The sequence below is a fragment of the Erithacus rubecula genome (genome assembly GCF_903797595.1).
Source record: "Erithacus rubecula genome assembly, chromosome: 20".
NCBI lineage: Eukaryota > Metazoa > Chordata > Aves > Passeriformes > Muscicapidae > Erithacus > Erithacus rubecula.
In genome coordinates, this window is record NC_136672.1 from 5,880,246 (window position 1) to 5,894,958 (window position 14,713).

The 14,713-nt window shown below is 46.8% G+C and overlaps 1 protein-coding gene across 2 annotated transcripts in view; it reads left to right on the plus strand.

Annotated features, from left to right (window-relative positions):
* Positions 1–2,876: 2,876 nt before the first annotated feature.
* Positions 2,877–14,713, plus strand: part of ACSF2 (acyl-CoA synthetase family member 2) — a 35,713-nt gene continuing 23,876 nt past the window's right edge. The window contains exons 1-7 of one of the 2 annotated variants that reach the window (XM_079323312.1): positions 2,877–3,038; positions 8,323–8,518; positions 10,218–10,346; positions 11,296–11,349; positions 13,718–13,836; positions 14,042–14,204; positions 14,616–14,711. In XM_079323312.1, the coding sequence (XP_079179438.1) occupies positions 2,953–3,038; positions 8,323–8,518; positions 10,218–10,346; positions 11,296–11,349; positions 13,718–13,836; positions 14,042–14,204; positions 14,616–14,711 (843 nt within the window). In that variant the 5' untranslated portion in view covers positions 2,877–2,952. The remainder of the gene's footprint in view (positions 3,039–8,322; positions 8,519–10,217; positions 10,347–11,295; positions 11,350–13,717; positions 13,837–14,041; positions 14,205–14,615; positions 14,712–14,713) is intronic. The other variant, XR_013776485.1, reaches the window with a different exon arrangement.

Sequence of the window (14,713 nt, forward strand, 5' to 3'; positions counted from 1 at the left end):
CTACACGGAATCCCCAAGATAAGGAAGAAGCTAAGAAACCTAACTCAGCAATTAGGTGGAATTGGCTCCAAGTGGGTGAAAGGTAATTCTGTCAGGGGCAGATTGTGACCACCTACTCATGGCTACAGACCCAAGAAACCCACCAACCCAAAATAAGAGAAAGATCAATCCCATGGACTAATTAGCATGGGATGTGAAAGAATCATTAACCAGTGGAAGATAGAATACTAGTTAATATGAGAACTAGGTAACTTGTAGCCAATGAAAATTAATGCCTTTGCTTGCTAAAATATATAAATAGTCAGAAGTTTTGATAGTCATCATGCTGGCTTTGTGGATTTGGCATCCAGTGCAGAACTGTAAATAAATCCAATACCTCGACTCTGGGTGTGGGCTGGCCTCTTGCACACTGGGTGGGAGAACCTATTTTGTGACACACTGGCACAGCTCAGGTCACCTCCACAGCTGTCCCACCAGCCCTGGAGCCCTGGCCAGGCTGGCAGGAGTTTAGATCTGGGCTACATGAAACAGCCCTGCAGAAGGAAGGAGAGCTCCAAGACCCATGGGCAGGGGAGTTTGCATCCAGTCACATCACCTGTCACACACCACTGCACAGAGAACCAATCCGTTTATGGCCAATAATCCCAACTATACCTTGTTTTGCAATACCTGGTACAGCTGCTTGTATTTGTGGGCTGTTACATCACCCCACTAAGTCTCTTCACAGGAGGAATGCTTAATGGACGTTCCTGCTTTGCTCCCAAGGCTCCAGTCCCACAGGAGCAGAGCACTCTCCTAATCCTCTGTGGAGAAAGTCAGTAAAAGAGAAAGGAGTCTGAGGCAGAGCCAAATTAGTGTTACCTGGTAGTGGGATTACAGCAAGGATTAACCATTAATTTCCTGATCTCTGTGGTATTTATGATGTTTGGGACATTGCAAAGATGTTTTCACTACATACACAGCACATCTACCCTGCGGATGCATTAGTTCATTCTTAAGATGCCAGTGAATTTCTTCCAACACCCAGAAACCAGCATTAGCTCAGTATTGAGGTAACTGAGGTGACAGGAGTATCTGGACAAAGGCACCCCAAAACAGCACACAAGGACTTGCTTAGTAGAAACTACAATAAAGTCTGTTTGGGTTTAGGTGCTCTTGTCCAGAAGATTATGGAAGTTTTTCAGAGCATGTTATTGTTCTTCCAAATGTGAGCAGAGATTACAGGGCCCTCATCTGAGAAGAGCAAGGTCTAGTTATCCAAGAATCTCCCTCATACTATCATACCTCAGCTTTTTACAACAATGTTTGTTGTTGGAGGGAAGGGCCAGAGAAGACTTGCTCCAGGGAGTGGTGGGGAAGCTTCTCATTGCCAGATCTCCAAAAGGGACAGCTGAGTTCTGATCCCCTCGTTATCCTGAGCCACTGAGGGATTCGTGTGATGTGCTGGGCTGTTCCCTTCCATGGCTGGGAGGCACCAAATACAATCCTGCTCTGGAGAACAAAACCCAGAGGGGCTCTGAGGGGGGCTGATCAAGACCCTCTGAATCTCTGGGGAAGGTCTTTGTCCACACAGTGCTACAGACTGAAATCTGTGTTTACACAAATCCAAGAGCCTTTGGCTCCTAGGGAGAACAAGCAAGGGTGTAGATGGGTTACAAAACCTACCTACTTATTTGTGATTAACAGATTTTAAAGTCTTGACTAGAAATGAATCATACCTTATGCAATGGTGTATGAAATGTTACTGCTTCAGGGGTCCTTTGCTTTGATCTCAAATAAACACCCAATTGTCAATGTCATATTAATTTCTGCATAATTCTTCATTTTATTATTTTTTAAACCACAATTCACCCTCTGGGCTAATGATCATAATGTGGGAAGATCAAGCCAGAAGTCATCTTTATTTTTATTTATTACAGGTTAACATCAATTTTTTTTCCATGTGGTTATACAATACTGAGAGCTCTGATGCTCCATCAACACAAAGACAGTTGCTCTGTTCTGGCCAAATGGAGGAAGGACAAATTCTGGCCACAGATGTCACACAGTTTTACATCCCCTGTGGGAGTCCAGAAACTCACCTGGCTGCTGACTTCAGTGGGACTGACTGGAAGAGGTATCTGTGCATTTGGGCTAGAAGGACTCTGAAGCTCACAAGGCAGGCAAAGCAGAGCACAAGGCACATCTGTGCACTCTGCTGGGGTGCAAGAACATGAGCAAGGAGAAAGGAGCAGGAAAGGCTGAGGGAAATGGGATGAACACAGTTGATCTAATTGTGATTTAATGATCCTGAGCTGGCCATGCCAGTCTGGGGTTGGAGACCATTCCCAGACTCTCGGATGATCTCTGTGACCCCTCTGCAGCCAAGTCAAATTTTTCACATTTCAAAGAAAAAACCCTTCCTTTCCCTAACAAAGATGTTGTCACTGCTACCACCAAACAAATTAATTGTGAACTAGATGAACATTGGGGAAAATCTTTCTTGTTTCTAAAAGCAAGTGTCAGACACTAGAAGTCTGGTGGAGATAAGTGGAGGCAAATGATGTTGGTTGTCTTGCACCAAAATCCATCTCAACTCATTTGAGTGGAGGGGCTCATACGGGGTGTAACAGCGTCAGGCTGATGGGACAGGCTGGAAGAAGAGATAATGGAGCGGGAATGTACAGGGAAGAAATTGTGGTGCACAGCTCGGGCTGGGGACCTGCAGGGGGTCGGGCAGGGGGTCCCTCTGAGCCTGCAGTGCCTGTCGCGGAGCGGGCAGGGCGAGCACTTTCTGTGCTTCCCTTGCCCGGTGCTCCCCCGGAGGGTCCCGGGGCCGCGGGCGGGGCCGGTGCCGGGGCTGGGGCGGGTCCGAGCGCAGCGCCCCCGAGCACCGAGCGGCGGAACGGAGCGGGACGGGACGGGACAGCTCGGAACAGCCGGCTCGGGTCCCGCCGGGTGCTCGGAGCGGGAATGGCCACGGCCCGTCTGGCAGCGCTGCCCCGGCACGGGCTGCAGCTCCTGCGCCGGGCGGGCGAGCGGCGGCGAGCGGCGGGCAGGTAGCGATGGGCTGGGACACGGGAGGGGAGCGCTGGGGGCTGTCAGGGATAGCAGTTATAGGGGTGAGAAGGAATGGGGGCCATAGGGCAGAGGGCTCTGGGCTGGGGAGCTGTAGGGCGCAGAGCTGCAGAGGATGGAGACCGTGTGAGGGGCTATAGGGCAGCTGCAGAGCGCTGTGGGTGTCCAGCTCGGGCAGTGGCTGCATGCAGGAGGGCATATTAATCTCGGTGTGTAACCCTTAGCTACCCTAAAACCCTTCCAAAGTGGCAAAGGCAGGGTGGTTCCCCTGGATCTGCTTTCCCCCAGCTTGGGAGAGGGGCAGGGGCAGCGATGAACCCTGCACAGCTGGCGAAGGGAAGTGAACGCATGGCAAGGGCTGAACTTTGTGCAGCAGTTCCATCCAGACTGCAGCAATGTGAAATGCATCGAATGGCTTCCCCACCCTCCTTCAGGGCTCCAGCTTGCAGTCAGTGTCCCTGTCCCCCTGTGGTCTTATAGCCTCCAGAGTGCTGGATGACCCTGCAGGTCCAGGGCACTAAAAAGCTCTGGGGAAGTCAGGCCAGTTCTTTGCCTTGCTTTTTTTTCAATTCTGCCTCTTGGAGCAAGTTCACGTGAAAAAAACCAGCAGTGGGAAGCACCTAGCTTTGGGAAAGGCTCTGGAGTATTAGCTGATATTCAGAGTAATAATCACTGGGATGAATGACTTCCAGTGAGCAGTTCCAAGAACCAGGTGGGGCATTCCTTGTTTTTCACAAACAGGGTTTGGGTGTTTTTTTTCAGCTGGATTAGGAATGAGGTGAGTGAAGTCACTTCATCATAGGTGTGTGAAGATTGCCTTCTCAGAATCTGTTCTAATGAAATAGAAGGGTAGCATGACAGAGTTCACTGCAGTTCACTCCAGCCCAGAACTGAAACTGAGGAACAGGAACACAAAGCTGTTGGAGGTACAGAACATGTATTTAGAGAGTAAACTCTTTCTAGTAATGTTATAAGAAAAGCTTATTAAATTCTACTCCTAGAATCCTACAAATCTGGAGAAAAAGAGCTCCAAAGGCCCCCCCCCCCCCTTTTTTCCATTTTCACCTGAAGAACAATTCTTTCTGAGCTCAGTGAAGAAAGGAATTGTGAAAAAGAAAAAGGGAGGGGGGCCTTTGGAGCTCTTTTTCCCCAAATTTGTCCTAGACTTGGACACTCGTTTATCCTTTTGGCAGAGAGAGTGCAGAGGGCAGAGAAGTACAGTAGGAAACCAGACCAGAAATCTGCTGCAGGAAGAGTCTGAAAACCTTGGGAACTCGATCTCTCCTTAAACAGTAAACAAACAAACAAAAAAAAAAGAGTAGTAAGTATCTGATTAACTCTTTAGTCATCAGATTAAAGTGGAAATGAGGACAGAGTGGAGTTAGTTTTCACCACCCTTTAATTGCAGTCATACTACAGAAAAGACCCAGAAGCTCTTGCTTTGGGGAGAGAAGCTCCTGGTAGATGTCCATGAGCAAAGGAACTGCCAGAATCTGTGAACCTCTCCAAGCATGAGCTCTGTATTTGGGACAGTTCCCAAACTCTGGGAAGGCAGGGCCTTTCCCACGTGTGCAGAGGTGATGGCACCACAGGCCAGGTCAGTGTCCTTCACCCTGCAGAGGGGACAGGAGGTTACACTGCTTTGTTTTCTCTCTCATCCCGTTTAATAATTTCTGTAGGGACTGGTAAAGAGTTAAAGTGAAAACAAAGCTGGTTATCTTATATCAACAACTCCAGACTGTTCATTGGGGCTGTTCACAGAAAAATACAAACAGCTCCTAGGGTTAGTCCAGAGTGCTTGCTTCAATCTGATAATTTTTGCTTCCTGTCATCAGGCTGGTGAGCTCTGGGATTGCTTGGACTTGGCTGCTCTCCTGCCTTTTGCAGGGAGGAGGATGCATTTTTCCCAGATCTGTGATGTCTCTCTGTTGAGCTGTGTTGCTGAACTCGAGGGTTCTGGAGGCTGAAACTGTGCTGCTGACAAAAGGCATGTGCTCTCCAAAAGTCTGTGCTGACACCCAAGAGCAAGCAGAGTTTTATTTGCTCTCCTTTGGCTGAGTCAGGGAAATGAGAGCTGATGTAATATCAGACTACTGGTCTTGTTTTATCTCCAGCAGCACCAGATGCTTTGTAGGAAGAGGTGAAGGGTGAATTACTTGTTTTCTGTAACAAAGATGAATGCAGAAATTATTTCTAAATCCTTTGGACCCTTTCTTTCTAGAGTTCTCTTGATACATTCTCTCAGATCAGATATGTACACTTGCTGCTGGCTGTAGGCAGGAGGGAGACCAGTGCTTTGTGATTTCCAGCATGATGCTGCTGGTAATGAACATATCATGTGTCTGCCTCCTTCATTCCACTCATGACCCCCAGTGCTTCCAACAGGCTGCTGTGTTTTATCTCACACCTTTCACTTCTGCCACTAAGTGATACAGAAATGCTGAAGTACATGTGAGTGCCAGACTCCATGGCAGCTGAGAATTTTGCTTTAATGCATTTGAAGAAATTGTGTGAGTTAGTGCTTTGAGTGGAGTCAGTAACTCTGGGTTATGAGCATGAGATATCTTAGCCTTCTTAACCTCTAATTTCAGTGCTGATGCTTTTATTTGAAAATGTGAATGCTTGGACATCTGAGAGCAAGCTGTGTTCACAGTGTGAAGTACAGCAGTATTTTCTCAGTACTTTTAAGCATGTGGCTTTGTAATGATATCTTTTACTGGTCTTTGATGCACATTCATCCTCATGTTTGGGGGTAGGGAGGAAGCCAAGCCATGAAACTTGGAGCTTTTTGCCTTCTTGCATTTAGTATAAAAATCTGGTTTCTGAAAAGTCAGTGAAGCCCTTTGGCTCCTCTGGTCTGAAAAGTCTTGAGACAGTAAGCCCAGAGAGGCTGATCTGTGTAATGCTTGCCAAGACATGACAGTGTAAGATGTTCCCCTTTTCAGGGTTGTGCAATGACCTTTTTGAAGGCTGACTGCAGAGAGCAGGAGAATGTTTCAGCTGGACCCTTTGGATTTTGATCGAATTTTCTCCATCTGCATTTTGTAGTATTTCTCCCCCTCTCCATCTCTTTTTGTGGTGGTCTTGTGCTGTTTATTTTTCCCAGTGCTGAGTCTGCTTGGCTCCCAGTGCCCCCTGAGACGGTGCTAGGGGAAAGAGCTCTTGCACAACCAGGTCAGCAGCTGCTCCCTGCCCACTGCAGCCCTTCCTGGACAGGAGTTTGGGGACAGCCTCTGCTGACACTGGAGATGAGGAGTTGAGTGTGGCTGGCCCCATTAAGCGTTTTAACAAACAGCCTGAGGGTTCCTCATCCTCCCTGCCCTGAGCTATGACTGGGGACAGGGACTTCTCCAGTCACCATTTCAACCAGCAAGTGGCTGTGGGTGGCTGCACTGGCTTTTACTGCTCTCCCAGGAGCATTCATCCTCCCCTTGCCTTAGGGAGGGTTTTGTCTATCTTTTATTTTGTGGAACCTGTGTTTATAAAGGCCTTTCTCCAGAGCTGCCTTTCATCTCCTCGTTTATCCACATGCTTTGCCCAAGAGTTTTCAAGCAATAAAAGGTATCTCAGTTTAGCACTTGTTCTCCCTCCTCCTCAGGCAGTCTTACAGCTTTGATGTGAGTTGCCCAAGAGCTCAGTGAGGAGGGATGTCTGAACAGAGCCTGTGGAAGTTTGCACAATCCTCCCCCTGCCAAAAAGCATTGGGGGGAAAAAGGGTCAAGTAGTTCACTTATCTCGTGGAGCAGTACTCCCCTGAAGGTGAAATCTAGTTTTCTTCTCTGGACACCGCCTTTCACTCCACATGGGAGGTAACTCCATGCTCAGGCTTGTTTCTTGTGGGCAGGAAAACAAATCTTCTGTGGCAGTAACACCAAGTCTTTGCAGAATATTGATCCCTTAGTAGATCAGTGTTTAGGCTGAGCTATTTTTCTTCTTTAAGGCAGGAATTTCCCCATTATACAGTGAATTATACAACCTCTGTGTTATGCACCCTACAAGTGTCCCTTAGCCCTGTCCCTCCTGGTTGTCTCCTAATGTTGGAATGGAGGAGCTGAAGTTGTGGAGGAAGGCAGAGAGGAAATGAGGAGGGACAGAGAACCTGGGGGCTGCCTGGGGAGGAAGGCAGCGTGATGGGAGGTGGCTGCTGGAGCAGAGAGAGGCTTGTAGGAGATGGACAGAGAAACCAAGGTGGGAACTGCAGTGCTCAGATGGTCAGGAGCTGTGCTTTGAGGGGAGATTGCTGCATTTCCACTGATGATCAGACCTCAGGAAAAGCCTTAATGATTTTTAAATTATTTTCTCTATTGCTCTGACCACATCATTGCTACTTCTTTTGACTCATTGGCCTCCCTCTTGGCCTCCAGCACAATGTCTTAGCTCCTACCCTGCTTGGTTTGCACTTCTCAAACCTGTCCCTGCTCTCCTCCTCCCCACCTGTCCCAAATTTGCAGTGGGCACCATCTCCTCCCTGCTGTGGTATTGCCTCTGCACTTCTCCCCCCTCATCTTGCTGGTAACTCCTTATTTTATTGATGCTGTTTCAGCTCCATAAACTCTTTGCATTCCAGCTGTCAGAGATAGAATGTACAGCTGCTCACTGTTGTAAATACAGACCATTCCTTTGCAGGCACCTCAGTTACAGATCAGTTTCTCTGAACTCTACTAAACAGTTTTCATTCTGCAGGATTAGACTCTTCTCTGCTGGTCCTTTTGGAGACTGACCTCTTTAATTTTAATTCTTTCTTTCTCATTTATTTGCTCTTTTCGGCCAGTTGGGAGAGTTTATCTACAAACTGGTTTGGTTGTGTTACTTCACATCTATTTATCCTTTTTAATATTGCAGAATGACCAAACCCAGTTGTCATCTCTCAGTGAAGTGCAGGGCCCTTATTCTGCCCAGGCATGCCGACATGTCAGTGTAGTTTTCAGTGCAGGTGGATGATGGCAGGACCAGGCTGTGCCAGGGCTGGTGCAGGCTCCTTCCCCACCAGGTTCCCATGGAGGGATGGAGACTCTGCCTGTTCTGGTACAGACACACGTGTGCCTGCCCTGGGGGTACCAAGCTTGTCCATGTGCCCCAAAACACTGCATAAGCTTTCCAAGTCCTCTTGGAAGTCTTCCTGATCTTGACCCACTGAATCAGCTGCCTGTGGTTCCCACTGGTGCAGGATGTGCATCAAGTATTCCCAGGCTGATAATCCCTCCAGATGGGGAGCACTGTATCGACTTTAACTTATATTAAACAGCCTGTTCTTTTCTTTCCCAGTGCCCTGCACACAAGGGTGCCCTCCATGTCCCCCAAGGTGACCAGCAGCTACATCCAGGGGCCCACAGACATTCCCCTCCTTGACAAGACCACGGGCCAGTGCCTGGAGGAGACTGCAGGGCGCTTTCCTGAGCGCCTGGCCCTGGTCTTCTGCCGGGATGGCGTTCGGAGGACGTTTGCCCAGCTCAAGCAGGAGGTGAGTGCCTTGGTCACCCCTCAGGTGAGTGCATGACAGCAGCTGTGATGGGGAAATGGGAAACAGTCATTGCTCAGCTCAGGACTGAGATGAGTTGCTTGTGGATCTTCATCCTGTGCAGAGGGAAGAGCAGGTTTCCTTCATTCTCCTCAGAATCTTGGGATGAAGGGGAGGAAGTGGAATATGGAAAAGCTGATATCCCATAATGAACATTCATACTTTAAAATTATCACACTTATCTGATGGGTTATGGTCTGAGTCATGGTGTTTTTCTCTGCTGGAGTAGACTCCACCTTCTGGATTAGTCCCTCTGGGTGTCAGAGGTCCTGAGTGTGGGGAAGATTTTTATCAAGCATGAAGGCAATGGAACAAAGTCAAGGACTGGGGCTCAATATCATATGCACAGATGTGTGTGGGTGTGTGCATATACAGACATGTGTTTCTCTGTTTTTGGAATGGAGGGACTAACTACCTGGAAAGTTTCTAATAAATGTATGATATGATCCTTGATAGGAAGGAATTGTTTGGTGGGTTTTTAGGCTTACTATGGTTTTGATCACATCCATTCACATGAACAAGATTAGTTGATCTTAAGAAGTAAATTGCAATTCAGAACTAAATCAAATGGTTCCTCAAATTCACATTTCCTATGAGGCAGATTTTATACATTCATTTGAGAACTTAACAAAACTATAAAACCTTTCCTGAATGTCTCAGAATATTTATAAACACATTTGTGACCTGAAACACACTTACCATCCTGCAAAATAAAGTAGCTGTTAATACAGTGGCTGAATTTGAGTTAACAAATCACAGAATGATTAATGCTGGTAAAGATTTCAAAGTCTGAGTCCAACCTTTGGCCAGTCACAGTGCCATCAGGTAGGTTAGAGTACTGAGTGCAATGTCCAGCAGTTTTTTGAATGCCTCCAGAGTTAGGAGGGAAATCCTCCCTGGGAAATCCTTTCCAATATTTATTAACCCTTTCTGTGAAAAAATTCCTCCTGATGTCCAGCCTGACCCTAGCCTGATGCAGTTTGTGGCCACTTCTCTCAGCTGTCACTGTTCCCTGGGAGCTGAGCCTGCTCCCACCTGGCTGCACCTCCTGTCAGGAGATGTGGAGAGGAGGAAGGTCCCTTCTGAGCCTCCTTTTCTCCAGGCTGAGCCCCTCCACCTTCCCCAGTCACTCCTCACAGGACTGTACTATGTCACTCCTGTACTATGAGTACAGGAACCCAAAAGTGGGAAAAAAATCACTTGATAGAATTTTCTTCACCCAAATAATTTTTGAAGTAAGTGACACCCAGAAGGGAGGCAGATCCAACAGTGTGGTTGGGCCCAGCACATAGATAAGGCTTGGTCCTAAGTGGAACTGATAAGGAATTTGGCAATAGTCTTTGGGCAAGAAGTAGCTTGCAACAACATAATTGCCTATTTTGATTTCCTTTCTGCTTTGTTGCATTACTGCAGGTTTGTAATTTTTATGTTTTCAGTCAGCCTGCTGAGCAGGGGCTGGTCTGTGCTGCAGGCTCAGAAGCTGCTGCAGCCACAGGCTGATGTTCTGTTCTGGGGAGATACAGTCTGTTGCATTTCAGTTACAAAGATGATGCTTTTTCTCCAGAAAGCAGTGCCTGGAGACCAATATCCCTCACTGCATCCTCAGTGTGTGATCCTCAGGCTCTTGTGTTGTATTTTTCAGGTGGATCAAGCAGCAGCTGGACTTCTGGCCCTTGGCCTGAGGAAGGGAGACAGGCTGGGGATGTGGGGACCCAACAGATATGAGTGGGTTCTCATGCAGTTTGCAACTGCCCAGGCAGGAATCATCCTGGTAAGGAGTTTGCTGTGTCCAAGTTTTAGAAATCTATTGGGAAAGGAAATACAGACAAAGAAGCAATAAGAAATACTGGAGAATAAAATTTGTTTGTCTCTTTTGTCCATGCTCTTACCTGGCATGTCATCTATAGCTGAATCAAGTATTTAAGGAAGATCTGTGCAGCTCTCTGCATCTTTATCCTCCACTAGGGAAGCAGGCTGCAGAGGGAGGAGCAGCAAAAATGTGCTTGCAATGGCTTTTAATAGGAGATGTGCTTTTCCCTGCAGGCCCATTTTTATGTGGGATGTTGCTGTCCTCACCAGTTACCAGCTGGTTACATCCCTTCAAAATGTATTGCTTCATGGAACAAAGGCTCACTTAAAAATCTAGTCCAGGCTGCATATCCCTGAAAGCCAATTTTCATTTGATAGCATGACCAAAATGCTATTGCTTAGGCAGTGCACTGTGTAGAGGTCTGCACCCTGCCTTCTGCTCCATTTCTTCCATCCTGGTTCATTCCAGTGTCTGCAGGAGTAGGGTGGAAGAGCATGGCTCAGTAGGAACCTGTGGGTGAGCTTAACTCCAGTGGCCACTCTGTGGAGAGCTGGGTGGAAGGTGTTATCATGGTTGTCCATCAAGAAACACAAATTGCACAAGAGTTTTGATCTAGTTTAGTGCATTGGATCAACTCCTGTGAGACAGGTCTGGTTTCTGTTCCTGAAGTTCTGTTTTGACTGTGTGACCTCACATACATCCTTTTCCAGTTATTTTCTTTAACACAAACACAGAATTCAGATATATGTTCTGTGAATGTGGAACCCCTGTGGGGATGAGCTCTTAGTTCTGTGTTGGAGGAGAGGCTCTGGGTGTAGTTAACCCTGGGGGAACTTTTCTGTTGGAATCTGTGCTGAAGGGGAGGGTGTTCAAGGCAAGAAGGTGATCATTCTTGTTTCTGGCTCTCCAGGTATCTGTGAATCCAGCCTACCAGGCTTCTGAGCTGGAGTTTGTGCTCAGGAAGGTTTGTATGGCATGAACTGTGTGTTGAAGGGGATTGGGGGGGACATGAGCTGCTCAAGATTTGGGTGTATGGGAAAAGCTGGCTGGAGAGCAGGGCTAGTGCTCAAGGTGTAGAGGGGATGAAGCTGCAATTCAGTGGCCACACTTCTTGCTGCTCCCTGTGACTGGCACTCTGGTGGAAACTGCTGCATCCTCCTCCCTCTGTCTCTGCTAACAGCCAGCACTGCCCCAACCCAGCCACCCTGTGAGCAGTCATTTACCAGGGGAAAATACAGGGTTTGGTATCTCCTCTTTAGCTCTCCTGCTCAGGGCAAAAATCACCATCTGGGATCTCCACCTTGAAAACAGAACCTCAGGAAAGACCACTGTTGCCACTGTTTAACATCTCTTTTCTGATACTGCCACCTCACCTACCCTTGAAAACCTGCCTGGGTCTGAGTTTGTGATGTGCAGAGCACTGATCCATTTAAACTGTTCAGGCTCCCTTGCTGAAATAATGAGAAATTCAGGTTATTAAACATTTGATGGCTAAAAATTAAGATTAAGCAGCTAATTTTTTCACTGTGGTTTGTTCATCTACAAATGAAAAGCTGATATTAGAAGAGAGGGATGTTCCCAGCACCATCCAAGTTAGTTTCACCTAGAAAGTGGATAATTTTTAGCAAATTTCTTTTGCATCAGTAACTCTGTAATGGGTTGTTGGGCTGCAATTTGAATTCTTGTTTCATCCTTTATTTAATCCTCTCAGCAGTCCTGCTGGTCACTCCAAGCACTGGGTTGAACCCAGTCCTGCACTGGAGCACCTTTTCTTCCAGCCTGGGTGTCCTTGTGCTTCTCTGTCCTATTGGAATGTGCAGCTCAGTTCTTCCCTTTTTCCCCTTTTCCCCCTTTTTTTTTCTTTCCTTTTCATCTCCTCTGATTTTCTCCTCTGATGTAATCTGGAATGTTGATGGGTTAAAAGCTTCAGCCCCACTGGGAATTGCTGCTGTCTTGCCCTCCCAGATTTGCCAGCATTCCCAGTTTTATTGTGCACTTTTGACACTGGCATCTCTGGAGCTCCTCACCACCCTAAGGATTTATTTATTGTGTTGGTTTATTTGAACAAAAACATTTCTGAAGACTTTAGGGCTTTTTCACTTGGCTCCTGTCCATCTGTGCAGTCCCATTGGTATTTATGGAAATACTTTTGGTATAACCATTCCTTGGATTCCTACTGAATTCCCAGGGCTTTGTAAAAGCAAACTGGTGACAAGTTTTCATATTTTACATTATTTGAAGACAGGTCTGCTGCCAGTCAGGTTGAGACCAAGTGGGAGAGGCCCCCAACCAGAGACTCTTATCTGGTGCAGCATCAGCCCTCCTCTCCCCACACAGCATTTATTTTCCAGAATTGTAGTTTGAAGGAATTAGTAGTAAAAAGTTGCAGAGGCCCAAAACAACCTCAGTTCCCTGGGTTCTGGGCAGCCTGTTCCAGAAAATAGAGCAAATGTTTATCTTCCTTTCTGACAAAGCCCAGAGGGTACTTACAAATAATTTATTGGCCTAGCCTTTGTCTCCTTATTTCCCAGACTCTGAGAAAATGAGAGCAGCTGAGTAAATAATTTATGTAAATAGTTTATTGGACACAAATGTAATTTTTTGGAAGATGAAGACAGTTTGCAAATCTGGGTCAAATTCAACAAATCTCTGCTGCTGAAAAATAAATGAAAATTCTTGGATTAATTAAGGTGTTTTGTTATGGGATTATGTAAATGTAAGGGTTGAATGAAAAATGTTTTCATTTTCAAAATAGCTAATAAAAGAGAGCTATCTTAAAAATAGCTTTAAAAAGAAATGGGAAAAATCTTGGGAAAAGGACCACCTCAAAAATTTCACAAAAAAAAAAAAATCTTGGCTTGATGTTTAAGTCAGATTTTAGAAATCCTCGTTTTTCCAAATTTCCTCAAAAACCCTCATTCCAAACCCACACAAATCAATTTGTTTTAACTTTATTTATTTATTCATATTTTGAGACTGGGCTTTTTGTTAGAGTTGAGACTCATAATGTGAAAAATCAGTTGTTGGCCTTGTGCTCACAATGAAGAGGGAGGGAAGGAGGGAACCTTAGGCTGCAGCTCTGCTTTCTTGACCAGAAAAATTCATCCTGGGGAGGAGCAAAGCTCTGGCTGCACAGCTGGAGCCAGGCTTGGCATGCTGGGTGTGCAGTGGTGGCACAGCATTTCTTTGGGAGGGTTTTAGGAGTGCACCTCTGCAAGGGCTCATTTGCTGTAGTCACTGGAGAGCTTTGTTCCTGTTCTGGTGGTGGCTGCTCTTTATCATGTGCTGACCACCTAACATGACTTTTCATGAGTTTCTGTCTCCCTTCACAGGTTGGCTGTAAGGCACTGGTGTTCCCCACTCAATTTAAAACACAGAAATACTATGATATTCTAAAGCAGTCATGTCCTGAGATAGAAAAATCCAGCCCAGGAGGAATAAAGAGCAAAAGGTGAGTTAGGAACGTGTGGTGTCATTACACTGAGCTCACACCATGTCCTGCCTTGTGTCCCCTCAGCTGCACAGACTTTGCTGAAGGAGGACCCACAGGAGGTCTCATCTGAGCAGAGCCAGTTAGGCTGGTCCAGAGGTTTGCATCTGTCTGGGCACTTTTCTCCTTGTTCTCTTATTGATGATGGTATTTTTCTCTCTGCCAGGCTGCCTGACTTATCCATTGTCATCATGTGTGACTCTAAGCTGCCTGGCACCTTCCACATGGATGAAGTGATGCAGGCTGGGGACAGCAGCCACGTGAAGCAGCTCAGGGCAGTGCAGCAGAGCCTGTCCTGCACTGAGCCCATCAACATCCAGTTCACCTCAGTAAGTGCCCTGCCAGCTCTGTGCCCTGCCAGCTCCAGCCCTGCACTTGGGTTCCTCCCTGGGGACACAGGCAAAGATGTGTGCAATGCCTCACCTCACATTTTCTTCCTATTTCCCTCTGAGAACAAGCTTCAAGCTTCTGCAGTAGGGTGGGAAAGGTCTTCCAGCATTTCACCTTCTTCCATTATTTTTGTTCAGCTCTTTGTCAAGGAGATGAGACAGTGCCAGGTCAATTCTGTTCAGCTGAAATTGGGGCTATTTTTTGGGGTTTAGATGCTGTTAAATAAAAACAGTCTCCCAGGTCTGATAGGAAAAAAAATGCAAGATCACCCCTGAGTCTGCCTAGGGAGTCTCCCCTGAGCTCATCCTCAGAAAAGGTGGTGTCACTGCCCAATGCCCTGTGTCTTCCAGGGGACAACAGGAAGCCCCAAAGGAGCCACCCTGTCACACAGGAACATTGTGAATAATGCCAACCTGATTGGTCTGAGGCTGGGGATCACACACCAGGT